The sequence below is a fragment of the Strix uralensis genome, chromosome 11 (assembly GCF_047716275.1).
Source record: "Strix uralensis isolate ZFMK-TIS-50842 chromosome 11, bStrUra1, whole genome shotgun sequence".
Classification (NCBI taxonomy): Eukaryota; Metazoa; Chordata; class Aves; order Strigiformes; family Strigidae; genus Strix; species Strix uralensis.
In genome coordinates, this window is record NC_133982.1 from 26,122,622 (window position 1) to 26,141,014 (window position 18,393).

The 18,393-nt window shown below is 41.0% G+C and overlaps 1 protein-coding gene across 3 annotated transcripts in view; it reads right to left on the reverse strand.

The window, feature by feature from the left end:
• Positions 1-459: 459 nt before the first annotated feature.
• The window catches only part of MYO1E (myosin IE), a 95,277-nt gene continuing 77,343 nt past the window's right edge, over positions 460-18,393 (reverse strand). Inside the window, exons 23-28 of one of the 3 annotated variants that reach the window (XM_074880223.1) lie at positions 13,412-13,558; positions 11,680-11,837; positions 10,768-10,860; positions 7,839-8,043; positions 2,083-2,252; positions 460-1,537 (exon numbers count right to left, since the gene is read on the reverse strand). In XM_074880223.1, coding sequence (XP_074736324.1) covers positions 1,461-1,537; positions 2,083-2,252; positions 7,839-8,043; positions 10,768-10,860; positions 11,680-11,837; positions 13,412-13,558 — 850 coding nt within the window. In that variant the 3' untranslated portion in view covers positions 460-1,460. Of the gene's footprint in view, positions 1,538-2,082; positions 2,253-2,661; positions 2,870-6,611; positions 7,426-7,838; positions 8,044-10,767; positions 10,861-11,679; positions 11,838-13,411; positions 13,559-18,393 lie in introns of those variants that run through there. The other 2 variants (XR_012630372.1, XM_074880224.1) reach the window with 2 other exon arrangements.

Genomic DNA, 18,393 nt, shown 5'->3' on the forward strand with positions numbered 1-18,393 from the left:
ACAGGTTTTTATCTTGAGCAGGAGACTTTTCCCTCCCCTAGGATCCCTTGTGTGGCAGGATTTCCTGTGGGACTGAAGCCCTAGGTTCCAGCTTCCAGAAAGAGCTTCTACAGTCAGTCATCTCTTAATGGTGATGGAGTTGAACTGTGCCTAAGTTACACTTGGTTTGTAATTTAGGCAATTGTGTAGGAGGGGAGGGGATTCAAGACTTTTAGCTGTGTCTTAAAGCTTACGCAACTACTTAATATTGCCATTCACAGGTTTTTTTGACTGCTCTTAACAAGAAAAAAGGTAATGCACTGCACTTCAGCTGGGCAGAGTGAAAAGGGTTTGGTTTGGAGCAAAGGAAGGGGAGTTTTTTTCTTTAGAAACCAGTGCAGTAAAAATCCAACAGACACTTTTGTGAAGGGATGTGTTTGTATGTGTAACTGAAAACAAACTGCACAGAGCACAGACCTGTTCAGCAAACTGCTTCTTGAGTTTTATTTTATGGAGGTTCCAAAGGCAAAGCATGAATGCTGATAACGGGATGGCAAGCAACAGCCATTCTGGTGTGGGAGGGAATGAGACTTAGCAATAGCACTTCTGCTTCTGCCATTTAAAAGGAGTAGTGCATATCTGTAAGTACCTGGCATAAAAATTCTAGTAGAACTACTTCATGAGTAAGAACAGTGGAATACTACATTATACATTCATATGTGTTTCTATCATACTCGTTTTTATATACAGTATATGATCTGTTTCTATAAATGTACAGCTCTGCATAAAGACACTTCCTATAACAGATAGAGCATTAAACAAATCCAACATGGGCCAGCCATATTATATTATAAATCTTGAAGGCAACGTTGTTTAGCATACAGTACTATGTGGTTTGCTGCTTCAACATCTTGCAGTGCCTGTTGGAGTCCCCTAAACACAAACCAGTTCCATTACAGCTCTGTACAGAATTACTTAAATACACCATCCCAGTAGGTTTTTAGATGGTAATGTCCCAAATGAGCCTAAATCTTTCTGACAGGTAGCAGCACACTTAACATGTTCCCTGGAACGATCTGCATTAGAGGAAATGTGCACTTAACATTATCTTCAGTAGGTAATTACACAGATTACTGATACTTGGCTAAAGGCACTTATTAAATACACCCCTTTCCAAGTCCCTGGTCCCAGGCTGCCAGGCACCTTTCTGTTTCGTGAAGATGGTAGGTTATTCTTCGCTTACTAGGTGTTAAAACCAGGTTTTAAATATAATAAATAATAGGTCGGTATGTCCATTGCTGTATGCTTCTGAGATAAAAGATCAAAGTCTGTGCTGTGGGTAATTTTCTTCCTGCTCATATACAACTTTACTGGTGAAAATACTGCTGAGAATGGCAGATCTCAGAAGAACAGTGTCCTGAAGGCAAGAGAGATCATCTTCAACACTGGGAACTTCATGCCAATTTTTGTCTGACAGTCTTTTATATCTTGGTGACATAATTGTTAGGAAACAGACCTTGTTTCCCTCGTAGTCTTCCTGTCCACCAGCCAGAGGGATCTGTGGTAAAGCAAGCAAAGGAGGTTTTAGTGAGGTTCTGTAGACTTTTTTGTATAGTTTTTGAGGCAGCCTTGCAAAGCTGCTCCGCATAGCGAGAGCTTTCTTGTGAAGGTCAGAGAGATGGAGAACCTGAGCTTGCTAATCTTTTGATCACATCACTATCTGCCTTTATGCCTTAGGGAGGTTGCTTTGGAGACCCAAAGAGCTGGAAGTGCTTTCTTACTTTTTGCTTCTTATGCTATAGCTGTGGTTTAGGCTAATTTTCAGCTAGAGCCTGGGATAGAATTACTCTCTAACTAAATGTACGGATCTGCAGTACCAAGTAATGAATATGTCCTTGATCTGTCTTGGACATGCTTTTCAGTGAACGGGTTTGATTGGTGTGGGTGGGGAGGCTTCTCTGCTCCCTGAGCTGTCACAGACATTTGCAAGCCTGATAAGGGAAGATAACTGTGGGGTGGCTCAAAAAGTCCTGTCCTGAAGGCTTACGGTAGTGCACCTGCAAGATTAGTACTGCAGTAACAACATCTTTTCTCTCTACATACCTTCTTTAATGATATCGATCACATCGTTGGCATTAAAGCTAAGTTCATCTGTGTCCTGAGCATCATACGCATACCGTGCCCTGCACTGTGGGACCTGAGGCTTAGGTTTTGGCTGTGGTTTAGGCCTTCCTCCAGCTGGTGGGGGTCGGTTTGTGGTCTGCCTGCGAACACTAATGGGAGAAAAAAATGTTAGGACACTTCAAAGCTTATGACTTGAGCTTTAGAATCAGTTCATTAGGACAGAGGGGTTGATAAAGAATACCCCAGAACAAGGGAAAAAGGGATTCTCTTAAATGCCACAACAATTACAAATAGCAATGTAAGACTTCCCTGAGAAAGGGACAGAGTTGCCATTTCTTTCCTACTGAAATGGATGATCAGGTACTTCCAAACAGCAGTTCAAATGCATAGAAGACATTTTAGTGCTCAGGCTGGAATATAAACAAATGTGCACATGCAGTTCATGCATATCTTGGCATCTACACAGCTTAGTCGGTCTCTCCCCGTGCCCCAACTTCACCAGGGATTTAGTTTCCAGTATTAAAAACAAAGTTCTAGCTCAGAGGCTTGCTACTTTACCATTCTTGTGACTAAGCTGTAAGAGAGACTGCATCTCTTTTAAGTTGCCTCAGATTCCAGGGCCGTCTATGGACTTGTTCTGTTATAGTCAACTCTGAAGCAGCAGGGGAGATGCTGCACAAACTCTGTCACAGCTGTGACCACTCCAAAGATTAGGAAGGGGAAAGAGGGAAGAAATGCATTTTGCCAGCTCATCAGCTAATAAAGGCTGGAAGAGAGAACAGGTATTAGATGCAATATATCAGTTTAAAGTAAATAAAAAATAAATGTGCTGAATGACTAAAAATGTTGCAGTGATGCTGAGGAAACTGAACCGATCGTGTCATGTAATGCCATGGTAACATTAGACAGCTCTTGCAGAAAATGCTTACAGTTACTTACATGAAGTCCTAGACTTAATTTTTGTCAATATGTCTCTGCCTAGTTCTAAGTTTGTATAGTGAACTGCACCAGAAATGAGCTTTGAAGTACAGATTAACAGCATTTCAGTTCTAAATTTATCTACCAGAAGAGAGGATTTTCTCCTGTTGTTCAGCACGTACTGACTTCGCTTGGCGGAGGATATGTTGTGAAACCTACATCTAGGTATGGAAATAATTCAGAGCAAGTCTTGGAAAAATAGCTCAGCTTTTCTGCAACCACAGCATAACAAAAACATCTAAGAGTTTTGCTGGTAGGAACATGGTGTTTTTAAACCTGGGTTTGTATTGGATTGCTAGCCATAGCTACAAATTAAAGCTGTCCCTCCTCAGCAGCTTTGCTAAAAACAAACCTAATTCTAATCCTTAAAAATTATATCTAATGCCTGTGCTTTTGTAATACTAAATTCACAATTCTTCCAGCTCACTCCTTGTGTACAAGGAACACTAGCACTTTCCCCTCTGAAAAAGAACAGTCACAGAGAAAAACTTAACTGAAACCCACTGCTGAACACAGCAATGTTTCTTTTTAGTACATCAGTAAAGGAGCTCATAATGCTCAGGAAGACAGCCTTGGGACTGGCGCTTTTCATAGAATCACAGACTCATTCATCGTGGTAACCGTACTGGAGAAACTCGAGGACGCGCCTTTGTGAGCCTGGCTGTTCCAGGCTGGCTTAGGGAACCGATCCAGCCGGACACAGCCACTGCTCCCTGCGCAGCCCGCAGGGAGGGCGCGGAGAGGCCCGTCCCGAAGGCGCCTGCGCGGCCGCCGGCGGCAGCCGAAGGCGGGGCCGAGCGCCGCAGCCCTGGCCCGCCCGCGGCCGCCAGCAGGGGGCGCGTGCCACACGCGGCGCCCCGGGGCCGGGCGGAGCCCCGGGGCCGTCGCGGACGACAGCGCGTCCCCTCACGCTGGGCCCGTCCTCCAGCAGCCCCAGCAGCTCTGCCCAGAAGCGCCCCCCGGAGCACAAGGCTGCCGGCAGGGCGCCGCGCTCCCCCGCGGGCCACCACCGGTTACAAATCAGTGTGCGGCCGGGCGCCCGGAACACGGTGTTACCGGCACTAACAAAGCACCGAACACGCTGTGTCAAAACAATTCTTCGAGCAGCCCACCGCTTTCTGAGGTCACATAGATGTAAAATCTAACCCTTACCCACCTTCAACGCCCACCTGAAATCACCCTCTCAGAGTGGGCCCCTTCCACCATTTCTGACCAAACACTTTTTATATACTTTAGGAAATAAGATTCAATGAACTTGCAGGGTGTACTAGACAGGCAGCAACTCCCACACTGAAATGTGAAAGTCTAAGAAATTACTTGGCCAGGTCCTTTTTAGATGTTCCCTCACCTTACGCAGTGGCACCCACGTTGCTGCTGCATGTTGCCTACAGCTGTGGCTTGCTTTGAAAGAAATTAAACCAGAACAAAACCAAAAGAACAGCACAAAATCCTCACTCCCCAACATTCTCTTCCCTCCCCACCTCGGAATCATAAGCTGTGTTACTAAGCACCCTTCTGTCTTGTGGCTCCCTACAGAGAAGCCTGACTTCCACCAAAATCCACCCAGAGGCAGCGATGGACAACGGACGCCTGTTCCCTACTGGCTCCGGTTGCAATTACTGCTGCCGCTGCTTTGGGGGGGTTTCTACCACTCTTGAACATACACAGTTACCAGTGAAAACTGGGGCAGGCAGTGAAGATGTCATTCTAATACAGCAGTTTGTTGTTTGTTTTTTTTCCCTTGTACTACATCTATCATAATTGCCATTTAACATGGTAACTAAGCAATAGAAGCTTTAATTATGCACTAATCATCCTTGTAAACTCCTAAGACTGAAACAGATGGGGTTGTTGGTGTGTACCCATAGCACTAGGAACTGATGCAACTGATCTTTTTAATCTAACATGATAGTTCCTATCTCATTATGTACTTGGTGGCTGCTACGTTTTACAGTAAAGGATGTGTCAAGAGTTGTCTGACAGAAACCACAATGGCTTTATCCTATGGCTTATGGGTTTTTGTTGCTGTTACATGAACCGTAGTCTCAAGACAAAGTATTAGTCTAATACTGGCAAAACAGCTTTAACAGAGTAAGTTGACATGCGATGAGAAAATTTCACCACTTAAAGGCATGGAACTTACTAGTTTACAAAGATGGAAACGTGTCTGAAAGTGTTAGCACATGCTGACAGTTTTTAAATTGTTAAAATAAGTAGCAGTGGCCACTTGTTTCTGACTTCTTTCTTATTTGAAGATGGATTTTAAACAGAACAATGCTCTAAATATGCCTGCAATATCTTATGGCTAACACTTGGTGCAGAGTGGGGGAAAATGCCTGCCATTGGGTACAACTCAAAAGACGCTCTGCATGTGCCCAATTTTGCTGGAGGGCTGACCACCTCTACTCTTTGTGTTTAGGAACTGGAAAGCCCCTACTTAGGAATCCTGTGCACTACTTTAGATATGGAAAAATCTATCAATTCTGTGGACACTTATTTATTAGTTTTCTGTGACGTCTCTAACACTCACTAGAAGCAACACTTTAAGTACTATGCTAAATCAGTGCTGTAGCCAGACGGATCACACAGAAAAGAATGCTTAGGCCAACATGAGAATTTAGTGCAGAACATCTGCTAAGGATCTTGTCCACTGACTGACAGCTGAGAAGGGTCTGTTGGTATAAAAATTTTTTTGCTGCCTCTAGGAACCCCCATTCATGTGGATCACTGGAGAAGGGGACTAATCTGCTCCATCTAATCACTCAGAATATTCCAGGGCTGAGAGCAAATATATTAAGGGGCTGCAGAGAGTCAGGTGAAAACTTGGTGGAAGTTTGACTTAATCTTGATTTCTCCCAAATTACCCCAAGAGCAAGCTCTTCCATAGTTGGCAAAATTATTTGCTGTCAGGCCCAGGAGCCTGGGTCATAACTGACACAGCTCAGAGTAAAAATATGACAACTGCTTAAGTTTTAGTGAGCAACAACAAAGATCCCTGAATGTGGCACATCACTGCCGTGTTACGACAGTGGACAATGTATGATAAGGGTGAAAGAATGGGATATTAGAATGGTATTGTGGGCGATTTTGAAATCCTTGGGAATTTCCTTAGGCAAAATTCTTACTACAGCAGTGTCTCCAGTTTTACTTCAAACTTTTCCATCACGTTCAGGGGACATATGGTGCTCTAGTTGCTGTGGTAAGCGAAGGCTCAGACTCTGCAATGAGTCAGTCAGGGCACTGGTGCAACATAAAGCTAACTGCTGTCTGTCGGTGGCTGGCCAGAGAGGCTGTCTCACTGCAGGGGGAGGTAACAATCTGTTGGGAAGGAGGAAAAGGGAGAGGGCATTTGGAGGAAGAGAACCTGAGGAGGACACTGAACTGTAATTTACTAAGAACCTGGTACTACAGAGTTCTCGGCAGGAAAAGTCGGAACTTCCTCTTGTTTCTCCTCTCAGTATTAGTTGGACAGAGATGTAAGAATGACGGCTTATTCAGCATACACAGGGCTTTGCTACTTAACAAGGAGGTTATTTATCATGTGTGTTTATTGAAGAGCTGTTGACTATAGAATTGTGTCTGCACTAACATTACTATGCAAAGTTACTACACCTTACCACAGTGGTGTTTTATTCTATCTGCTCACATAACCTTCCTTGTTGATTTAATATGCTCTGGGACAACCAGCTGTTACTAATAGCAATTTCGCTGAGACTTGGTTACATCAGAAATCAATCACACCAATAGGAAGTCATCAGCAAGGAGAAACACAAACTGCTTATTCAAAAGCAGATGATTTCTTTTTTCTTGCTAGAATTGCTGAATAGGCAGCAGTCTTTGACAATTAAGTGGCACTCCATCTCTCACTATAGTAAAGCTCCACTAATGTTCTACAAGAGAGTAGAACATAGGGGTTGGGTTAAGATAGAAACTGTTCAGCCATTGAAAAACTTAAATTTTTGTAAGGCCTTTAACATTCTGGAGCACTAAGGTCCCATAAATATTTGACAGAGGACTTCTGTCTTCATGATGTCCACAAATCAGAGGTTTTGCCTGCTTCTGGATTTTCAGTCAAGATCTGGAGCATCTGGTTTCAGAGCTGAGAACAACTTGTTCTGCTTCCCTCTACTAAGCCCTTATTTCTTCGTTCCATCTTTCTGTTACTTCTGATGATTGTTTTGATGCTTTTGACTCTTGCCTATTGGGAAATACCTAGTTACAACATTAAGACATGTCCACCCTCAAATCTTGTAGGATTGCCATAGTAACAGTCTGGAAGGCTGCAGCTTAGAAGTCCAAATGATGCTGAAATAATCTTGAAAGTCATGCGGCCAAGCCTTCCTCCTGAAAAGAAGTACAAGTCTGGTATATGAGTCAGGAATCAAAGCTGAAACAAAAGGATTGTTAGCCAGCATTTCTGGGCATGACAGTTGCCATAAAATATCACATCTACTGCCTATGATCTGTAAACCAGAAGGAAGTTAAACTCTGCCAAGTGTCTTAATATCCTTAAGTAGGAGGTACCATGTGAATTTAAGATATTAAACTAGAACTGGTTCACTTTCATTCCTAAAGGCCTATGGTGGAATATGTGTTTCGAAACCCTATGGAAAATGATGATACCTTTGAGTACAGCTCAGTAGCACAATCTGGTCATCTATGTGCAAAATAGAAGTTTATCATTCATGAACAGTTTGAGTGTGTAAGGTGTTTACAAAATCAACGCTTTTTTCCCCAGATTTAATGTAAAATCTTACCCAGCTGCTCCTTGGTCAGGTACTTTCAGGAAATCCAAACTTTCTGGTTGCTGTGAAATCTTGCCTGATCCTCCTGACAGCTGCCGTGGTAAAGTTGGTCGTGTCATATTTGTATACAGGTTTTTCTGATTGGCCCGTTGATTTCCTGGGACATGGGGAAGTGGTACAAACTGTGGGGGATTTATTACTCCATTTTGCTGCTGACCTAGAAGTAAATAAAGTGTGAACAACAATTCCAGTCCAAACTACAGCTCAATAAAGGTAACCTTTTTCTTGTGTTGATAGCTCAGCTGTGAGCAAGACTCAGCTATCAAGGAACTTGAAAACAAAACAATGTTGAAACCTTCAAAGTTTGATTTATATCCAGTTTCAGGTCTGCTGTCAATCTATTTTGGGTTCATGTCTTCATAGACTTGTGCCCAAGTATAAGCCATGTGCCTTCAATGTTACAAGCAAGCAAGAGGATTAGCTCTCAGCTGAATTCAACCTTACTAATGTTAGCTAGAATGTAACCACTGCACCTCTATTTAAAACACCGCATAAAATTTTATCCAGATGAGGGTTGATCTAAAGCTAGCTAGAATTGCTGGGGGTCTCTTTGTCTTCTAAAGTTCAAACTCTGTCCTTGTCTTCTAAAGTTCAAACTCTGTCCTTGTCTTCTAAAGTTCAAACTCTGTCCTTGTCTTCTAAAGTTCAAACTCTGTCCAGCTCCCTGAATACTGGGTAGACTGGTTTTAAGTTGCTATAAACATCTGTCTATTTTAACAAGCAAGGAGTTTTTCTTGTGGGTTTTTTTTTGTTATGGTGTGTTTTTGTTTTAAAAAAGCCTGGCTGCTACTTTGATAGCTCAAAAGAAGTTTGAATTTTCTAGGTGATGAAAAGAGTAAATACCTTTAAATAATTACACCTCTAACTTGAATATAAAACAAACCCACCAATATCTGAGCTACTTGCAGGATCAGGGCTTAAGGAGGTCAATGCTGCATACTTTACATTCCTAAACCGCCACTGAATTAAATGGGAGCTATGCTTATATTAAAAGTTAGATTGCTTAATGCTCTCCTATTTCCATTGTGATTATACTTGTTGAAAATTAGCAGAATGAATAGCTGTGCAGAGAGGAAAGAATTCATAATCATGACACTTGGAAAAACCTTACTGCATTCAACAGCTAGTCTTTGCTTCCGATATTCTCTTGATACTGTGGCAGAGCTTAAGTAGTCACAAACTCATACATAAAACTCACTTTCAGACCCAAGCTAGTATGGCACATGCATTATGGTTATATAAGTAAAGGTTCGTTTTGTTCTGAACATTTACATAACAGTCTGTTCAGCTACAGGACCATTAATTTCAAAACACATGTGAAAACAGCAGAATACATTTCAAATGTTCAAAGATGATGACCCACAGTGTTACTTCCCCATATTGTGAGAGCAGGATGGAGAATTGTGACTTTCAAGGAGGAATGTGCCCAAATCATGCAATTGCCTCAGACTCCTTGAAATTCTGGACAGTATAACTGGAACTCTTTTTTAACACGTGTCTCCAATCTTATTTTTCCAACTATAATTGGCTACTTTACAAAAGAGTTTGAATAAAAAATAAAAAAAACCAAAAAACCATGTTATGGTAATTGATTTGAGGTTGGTATGAAAGACTTCTACTCACCTTTTAAACATGACCCTAATACATAAGGGTCAACACAGCATTTAGCATCAGCAGTTACACTGGACACTAGAGTGTGGTTTCACTGGTCCATGAACACCTAGTTCAACTCTACAGCTGAACCCTTGAGACATGCTGGGTCAATAGAATATTGTTCCCTCCTCCAAGTTCATAGGCTAAATTGATTTTTTCTCTCTAGGGCAGAGGTGAAACACCCTAATGACATCAATCCCATGCAGAAAGTTAGCCCAGTGTCTTGCCACACACAGAGGCAGGCTTTTCTAACTAGGCCTTTCTGATGACATGTCTGTTCAGGAGCTGTCATAAGCACTGGGGGATGTACCATTATGCTGCAGGTATGGGCACCCACTGGTGCCTTGGACTTGCATGCAAATCTACATCCAAACTGCCTTACCTACATGAGACAAGTTTGGGCTTGGTCTGCAGGCACAAGGCTTCTTCAACCAATTTTTTGGTCTTTTTTATGTACCTATAAAACTGCTGAAAGAATTTTTGAAAATATTAAAACACACTTTCCTGACCAAGACTGGTTGACACCCAACTTAGCACTGTGCTTCTCAATAAACAGCAGCTGACTGAAAGAGAACCCTTTGTTTAAAAAAAAGTACTCCAGGAGCGCAAGAAAAAAAATAACTTGGGAAATGTTGAGTCAATGGAATATTGTTCTCCCTTCTGATTTCACAGGCTAAATTAATTGTATCTCTCAAGGGCAGAAGTGAAACACCCTAATGACATCAATCCCATGCAGAAAGAGCCATGCTGCTTACTGGCACAGCTGATATGTCACAGCATTCAGCATACACAAAAGTTGTTACATAACAGGGTTGGACAGTGAGACATAAATTGCATTCTACTGTTTACTGGTGCTGAAAGCAGTTTCATTGCAAAGCATTTTCTATGGCTTGGTAAGTGTAGAGCTTTTATCCTTGAAAGGAAAGTGGAGAAGGGTTTGGGGTTAGTTTTAGATTCAGTGTCTTTCTTATACTAAGTGGCTGAACATGCCAGCGTCCATGACAACCAGGATACCTCTGGTGGAACACCAGTTTGATTGTCTGCAGACTCCCAAAAATACACTTCATAAAATACTTACAATGTATGTTTTCCAGATGGAATCTTTTAAAGAGGATTTGAAACCTTTTCTATGATTTTTTTTTTAACGGGGAAAAATTACTAGACGACAAGAGTAAAGTGAAAGCCTGAATTTGGAGTTTTGTTTTTGCCTAAGGCTAACAGGACTTACCAGGAGGTGGCGGTGCAGCTCTCATAGGATAAGTCTGACTTTGAGACCTGTTGGAATACCCTCTACTTTGGGTAAGGTTCTGTCTAGTAGGACCTAAAAGAAACCACCAACATTTTGTTACCCTTTCACAATTACATCAATTAGCTAAGTCCTTCTGGCTGCCAGACCCCTACTCTGTGATCAGAAAGAGCTGATCTTCAGGAATCTGACTGCTACAGTGTTGGCCAGGTTGTTCTAAAACTTTAGGTGCAACAAGGATGCCTTAGGCACATTCTCCCTTTTGTGGTCCAGTTCAGCCACGGGATATAAAGGAAAACTGTCTCAAGACCTACAGTAAATGAGGCCCAAAGGACGGTTAGCTTTATGAACTTGTTTCTAACCCATGGACAGCTAGCACAGCAGTGCTTTTGACTCAGCACTTAGTATGAGCCAAAGGTAGAACACAAAACCCGAGAGGTTGGTGTATTTCCAGCTCAATCTCTGGTGCTGTACAGAGGTTACCTTTCCTCCTATCACAACCTGTCCTGTCTTGATAAGACCTTTCTTCATCAGCCAGGCTGCAGGAACTGCAGGAGCTCAGAGCAGAATGAAAGACACTTCCCCAGAATGCTTGGCTAATTGTGCCATTTGTACTATGTCACATGATTACATGTCCTCATTTCTTTTGCCGCATGGCAAATAATTTCAGACACTTCAGAAACAGTTGGTAGACAGTGAAAGTAACAAAATTCCAGCTTGACTGTAAAGCAGTGAGGAATTCTGCTGTATCATCAGGATCTATAGCTTCGATCTTCTTTAAGTTACAGAGTAATAATAAAGACTATGCTGCAGCTACAGGCAAGTAAGGACAGAGTCAACCATTCTCTAAATTTCTAAACCATTCACTAATTTCTAAAGGAAATTCATACTTACGGGAATTCTTTGGTAGCCCTGGTCCAATGCTGATCTGCAACACTTTATTACTTGGCTTGAGAATGGCTATATCTCCTTGACCTTGCACAAATTGCACTTGTCGAGAACCACCACTGCTCCAGGGCCCCCAACTCTCCTTTTTCAGCTTCACCTCAAGTCTAAAATAAGCACATGAACACATGAATAAAAAAACCTGAAAGAGTTTCTGTGTCAAATTAGGACATTATCACCTGGCAGCAGATAACTTAGAAATATAAAAATATTATATTTTCGACTTAGACTGAGAAACTGTATTCCCTGAGTGACTTAGCTGACATAAACCACCTAATTAAATCTCTTTTTCATGCTTTTTAAAGTGTTCTTCTTAATTCATGTTTTAACTTCCCTGGCAGAGCTACTCAAAGGAAGTTTAAGATGCCCAGGAGAGGATGGAGAGCAGAGTGAACTTTGAAGAAAAATGTGCAGAGATCTAAGAGATGTGTCTGTCATCAAACATCACTGCCTCTGCAGCAGACTCTACTGGAGCAAGCTACAGTGCTCCCTTCCTTCTTCTGTATATACCATTGAATGTATATATACATTAGATGTGCACATATATGTATACACATTGGCATATATAGGCTTTAGGAGTGAGTCTTGTGCATGTCTGGGAGTAAATATTTTTGCATACATATACTTTAATCTTTCCAATTTTAATTTTTTTCCACACATGCACACACACTTGTATTCTTTCCCAGCATTTCCACACTATCCCTCTGCTCTGAACTGTACTCAGATATGAGCTAAGGAAATTATGGTTTGATTCTGGGCAAGACCCCAGAAGTATAATACATTGTATCTTGCACAAACAAAAGATTTACTCCTGGTACTGGCTTTGGATTCCCAGTGTACAGGACCACACACTACAGGAATGTTCCACGCTTCAGTTATTCTCCTACACCCTTTCCAAACCAAACTAATAAACCCTTGCTACCTTTTAGAATTCTTCCACTGCTTCGAAGGAAATAAAATAAACATACAAATCCAAGGCCTACTGTTGCTAATCTGCTTAATGGGTAGGAGTATTACCAAAAGCACGTTTATTGGGGTAGTTTCCAGCACATCCAACAGCTAAAATGCACATCACTCTGTAGCTCTTCAGGCTTGTTTCTAACAAATGTTTCCAATATAATTTACTTAATGAAGCTCCTTTAGAATTATGCTTTCACCCTGCAGTCCTCTGTCCCCACAACAAACTCCAGAATGTCAGATTATTACATGTGTCTCCAGAATTGTCTTGCAAACTCTTCATCGTGATGTTTTAACTCCTAGGTCAAGGTTAAGGAGCTGGAAGAGGATGCCCCCTTCCCGTGGCAGCCAGCACAGAGATGGAGAGCGTGCGCTGTGGTTGCACATTCATTGTGCGGTGCCCAGCCTGGCCCCTGCTGTGGGGCCGCAGCGCTGCCGGCACAAAGCTGCAGACCCTTGAGCCTGATGCCGTGTTCAGCAGAATGAAGGCAACTCTTCTACACACACAGACAGTGGAAAGCACAACCCTAACCCATTATTCTGACGAGCTAATCAGAAAGTCTGGTCTCCTTGCACATACAGATTTTTACACTGTGCTGCCTCTTACTATTTTAAAACACAGCATAGTGTCAGGAGCTCAACAACTAGCACTCACTCATTTGCCTTGGCAGCAAGAACAAGGATTATTTAGTCTTAAAAGTCCATTGAAAAAAACATAACTCACGTATTGCTAAATTTCAGAGGTAGTTTTCTTTGTGTTTTCTCTTCGTATCGCTTTGATAAGAGGCTTAAAAACTCAGTTTTGAAGACTGATTCAAGCAAACTATCATACTCCTGTTCATGTAGAATGAAAATGTCATCCTGCATTGGGCTGAAAAGAAATCAGAGCATACACCATTCAGATTAAAATTTCACCAGCAAATACAGCCAGCATTATAATGACATATGCAGAGTACCCATGGTTAATTTTTAAAAACATAAGAAAGTCCAAGCAGCACTAATTATAGAGTCTTGCTTTTTGAGAACAGGTTTGGGTTTTTTTCAGGAGTTGATAATGGAATATCTGAAACAATCCTTTTTGAGAAACAGGAATACTACTTAGTCATTTTACAGTAATTACAGTTAGCAAAAGAATACGTGCTATTAAAGTTACAATTGAAGTCCATCTCTTCAATAATGGCAAAACTTGTTATTAGAGGTGAATTGGAAACCTGAAGGTTACTAAATTAAGACTGAAAACCAAAGCATGCAAATTCAGAATGAAAGCTTTCAATTTTCCATTGGCTTTAGCTTGGACTGGTTTAACACAGTATAAAACTCACACATGTTGGGTTCCATTGCCACCTTTGGATTAACTCCTATTTACACCTGCTGAAGATGCTGCAAACCACTTCACAGAAAACGATGTCCACATCAGCCATTTGCAAGGCTGATTCCTGCCCTTCCAGAATCTCCACAGTAAAAACAGTTCTGTCACCTCCTAGCCAGGATTACTTTGTTCCAACATGCTTGTAATTTGTTTATATGTGTATCATTCTTCCTTTTAACAGCATGTTGGCATACTTTCTAGCTATAACTACATTGGTGCCTGTCTGCTTCTGCATCCTCTCTACAAAGGACGAAGCTTTCCAAATAAAACTGTAAAACCTGAAAATGGTGGCCATGGGTCCCTGCCTTACTTCCTGACTTGAATAGCATATAAGCAACCATAGGATGTTCTCGTTCAATTTGCTGATCCCACAGTAAACTAATTGTATTTTGAAGTTGGTTAGCATCCTACAGGAAGAGCTTACAGAACCAGGTCACTGCATGGGAGCACAATGCTAGATCAGACACAAGAAAATGGTGGGAGCATAGCAACCAAGGGAGGGGACTGCCCCTTGGGCAGCCACCCACATTTGCATTGACTAGAATTGACAAGAAACATCTAATTTCATGTGTGATTTCCTAACCAGTTTAAATCAAGTTAACATTGTTGTGCTGTCAGCAGGGGCAGCCTTTCCTCTTCCTCTCACTCTTTTAAATTTGTGCGCATTTCTGTTCCTTCCCTTGTATTAGAATCCATCCCCTGCCCTTTCCTGGTAGATTAATTTTCTGCTTCCCTTACTTTTCAACGTCTCATCCATACCCCCATGCAGCCACCCAAGTGCTAGCTAGTGTAGGAAAACGTGTCGCTGGGAGAAGAGATAGCACAGGACTTTTGACAACTGTGTAGAGCTGAGAATGGCTTAATCTTATCCCAAAGTAATTATCACATCACCGGTGTGATACTTCACAAAATGGAGTGCAACCACTGAAGAAAGGGGCATTAGATATTGTTAAGTATTCCTGGCAGAAAATGGGTGGCTCCTTTTCACGGTTGTTTAGTCCACCACAGGGAGTCTGAAACCATAGCCTCTCTGCTCTTTTGTCAATCTCCTTGGTCAATCTTCTGCTGCTATTAGTATCAGAAAATACTATTTTATAATAGCAATTTATTTCAATACATCAGATATCACTCACGAAGTAAAAAAGGCACTCTCAGTTTGAATTTCTCTCTGGAGAAATGGACTTTTCAAATCCTGCTGGATTTAGAATTAACATTTATTAAAAGTTTTCACTGTTTTTTCTGAGAAACAGTATAGTAACTCAGAAGCGTGAAGGTCTGCATTGCAGTGATTAAGGCTGTGGAAAACCAGGCAGGTGGCTTTGGCAGCCAGGTGAAGAGCAAGCTAAAGTTACGCACCTGTCACTAAGAAACAGCTTCTTTCAATGGTTTGCATAGCAATACATCACACAAAGAAGGCGCTGATATCACCTAAATCTATATATGTATTGCTTCAACATTTCAGAGTAACTCCAAAAGTAAATTAATTATAACACATAAGGAACGCAAAGAACATTAGCTCAGAAAAAAAAGCCTCCACCTTCTATCAGAGAAAATTAGGTCTATTTGCCTTCATCACTATTTTCTGATCCTAACTACCTAGCAATCAACAGCTTTCCACTTTCAGCATGTTCCTCCCTTTTCCTCTCCCAGCTGGTCTGCCTGATAGCTGACTTTATAAATCTGAAACCGGGGAGCAGGCCTACCTTTCTGACCCTCACTTTTCATCTTGTTACTGAAGATTATGACTCCCTCTACAGACCATGAGTACCTTTTTACACAGAAAAAAAAGAGCTTAATTGTGCTGCTGGAGGTGTTCTTGACTGTTAGGTATGAAATTACAATTCTAACCTGCTTGAGGCATGAGGTAAAAGATGAGCTGTATCACTACCTGTTTTTCTAAAAACCTGTCTACAACCTGTGCACTCCATAATCTCCTTTCAAATTCCGAAATTTTTCCCATAGTTTGGAAAAGGGTGTATGAAACTACAAACTTACCTAATTAGTATTCAAAATAGCAACAATAAATCCATAAAAACAGAGTAAGAGCATAATCTCCTTTCCTATCATCAGGCAAATCTAGAGCCTCAGCAAGGTTCTGAATGAGATGTCTACGGAAAGCCCAAGACCTACAGTAAATATTATCCAGTCAGTGGGCCTATTTTTGCTGATTTGGCAAAGAGTCTAACTTCACAATACTGTTAGGATGTCCTGTGTCACTCCTTATCAGATGAATTATAAAGCTAAGTTATTTATTGTTACTAAACAAACAAGAACATTTCCGTAAGTGTATCAGTTGTCACTCTCAGTACCCTGAACAAATTTCAAGTTGGGCATTTGCACTTTAAATTTCAACTCCTTTAGTAATTTAAATTGTTATATAGTGTTAATTGCTGTTAATACATGTCAGTAGTGCTCATTATTCTGTCTTTATTGTGTATGTGTAGGGATACAAGCTTACCTCAAGATATACTGTGCATGGGTTTCTTAGCAATACTGTTTAGATAGCAATGCAAGAATCCAGTTATCCTGTCTCCCGCTTACATTTAAAATGTATTTCACTTTTTACCGATTTAGTTAAAATTTAATATTGCATGAAAAATAGTACAAATAAGAATTGAAACTTATAAAACTTTGAGGCTGCAATACAGAGTAAAGCTAAATCCATTCTGGATAAGCTCATGAAGAATGTTACTGCAATTATTTTCTTCCAGCACAGAAGTTTGAGAGTCACTTCAGAATCAGCCAGAAACCAATTCTCTTAGAGGTGTGGAAAACCTAAACTATAGTGACAATAAACTGGAGTTTTGAAAACACATGAGAGAATGCACGTTGGAGCTAATACAATTTTTGCTTTGAGCCTGATGTCTGAAAACTGTTTGGGTTTTTTTGTTATTTTTTTCCCAAAAAATACATAGTAATACATGTTCTAAATCAAGATTTCACTCTAGTTTTACTACTTGAAGACTGTTAAATTTTTACAAGTGCTGACTCTTGTCACTGAGACAAGATTATCTCAGATTTGAGAGAAGCAGTAACTGTTACAGCCTCTGCAGCCAGAGCATTGTATTACTACTAAGCCACTTCAATACAGAGTTAAGGGATCCCTTGATGAAGGCCCATACTAACATGGTAACAGGGAAGAGTCCTCTTGACCCCACAGGGTTTTTTTTAATGTTTGGTTTTGGAGGAATACCGGGACAGTCTGATAGCTTGCAATTCTGAATCTACTTTTAGCATATACAAAACCCAATGTTTTTTACAACAAAACAAAATCAATAAGCTAAGTTATTAGACATAAGTTAACATACGTATTTGCTCTGAACTAAGCACATTTCGTTTTGCTTCAGTAGGTTCTGTGGAACTGTTATTTACATGTGAGAGGAGCGTAACAGCTTTCACTAACTTGGCAGGCAGCTCTCCCTTTAGCTGACTCAATGTGACTGTGCCTTTGGAATGCTACAGGCCCAATTCAAGTGCTTGGCTGCAATCTGTTCAAGGTTTGCACAGCACACAGTCCAAACTCGAAGCACTAAAAAGACAGGTTCCACTCTCATCTTTAACCTAGATCTACTACAGTTACTTTGTTGCAACCTTCATTATAAAGATGCATGAGAAATAAACCACGTGTTTTGAAAATGCTACTGTGAGCAGACACCCCTTGCAGACCTTTCCCTAACCTTGAAATGGCTGTGAAGAATTCTGCAAAAATGTGAAATCTTTTGTTTTTAAGTACTGGATAATGTCTGTGAGAAGATTTCTGGCTATGATAATGGGAATGTTTTATAAGCATATACTAAAAAACCCTTGCAGTAGCTATCTGTACACAGCACTAAAGTGTAGACTTGTTAAAATAGTAATTTATTTCAATATTTAAAGTACACTTGTTGCCCTGGATTGGTATTTTTTTGTACTAAATTACGCTCAGCTACCACCTCTGATAAACTGCAATAAGAAATGCAGAGGTATCCAGACTTTGTTCACTGATCTTCAAAGGAATAAAAAGATATAGGCAAGAATCCACTGGTCTTATGGGCAGTTTCTTCCTGGTTTTGCTCACCTAACTGGGTTTCTCAGCCCTGTGTGGACACCTCAGATATTTCTTGCCATCTGGGATTGGCCTGACATTCAGTCAACAGAAGTGATGTGAAATCCAACTACAAACAAAGGTTTTCGCAGCTCACCAAAGAGAATACCCCTTTAGGAAGCAGTGGACATGTACAAGGTGTACTTCTGTAGTAAGAATTATTTCTGGGATACAAGCTTGAGCCAAAACTTACTAGAACCTACCCGGGCATGGTGAATAGATGCTTCACAGAATACATACCAGATAGGTGAGA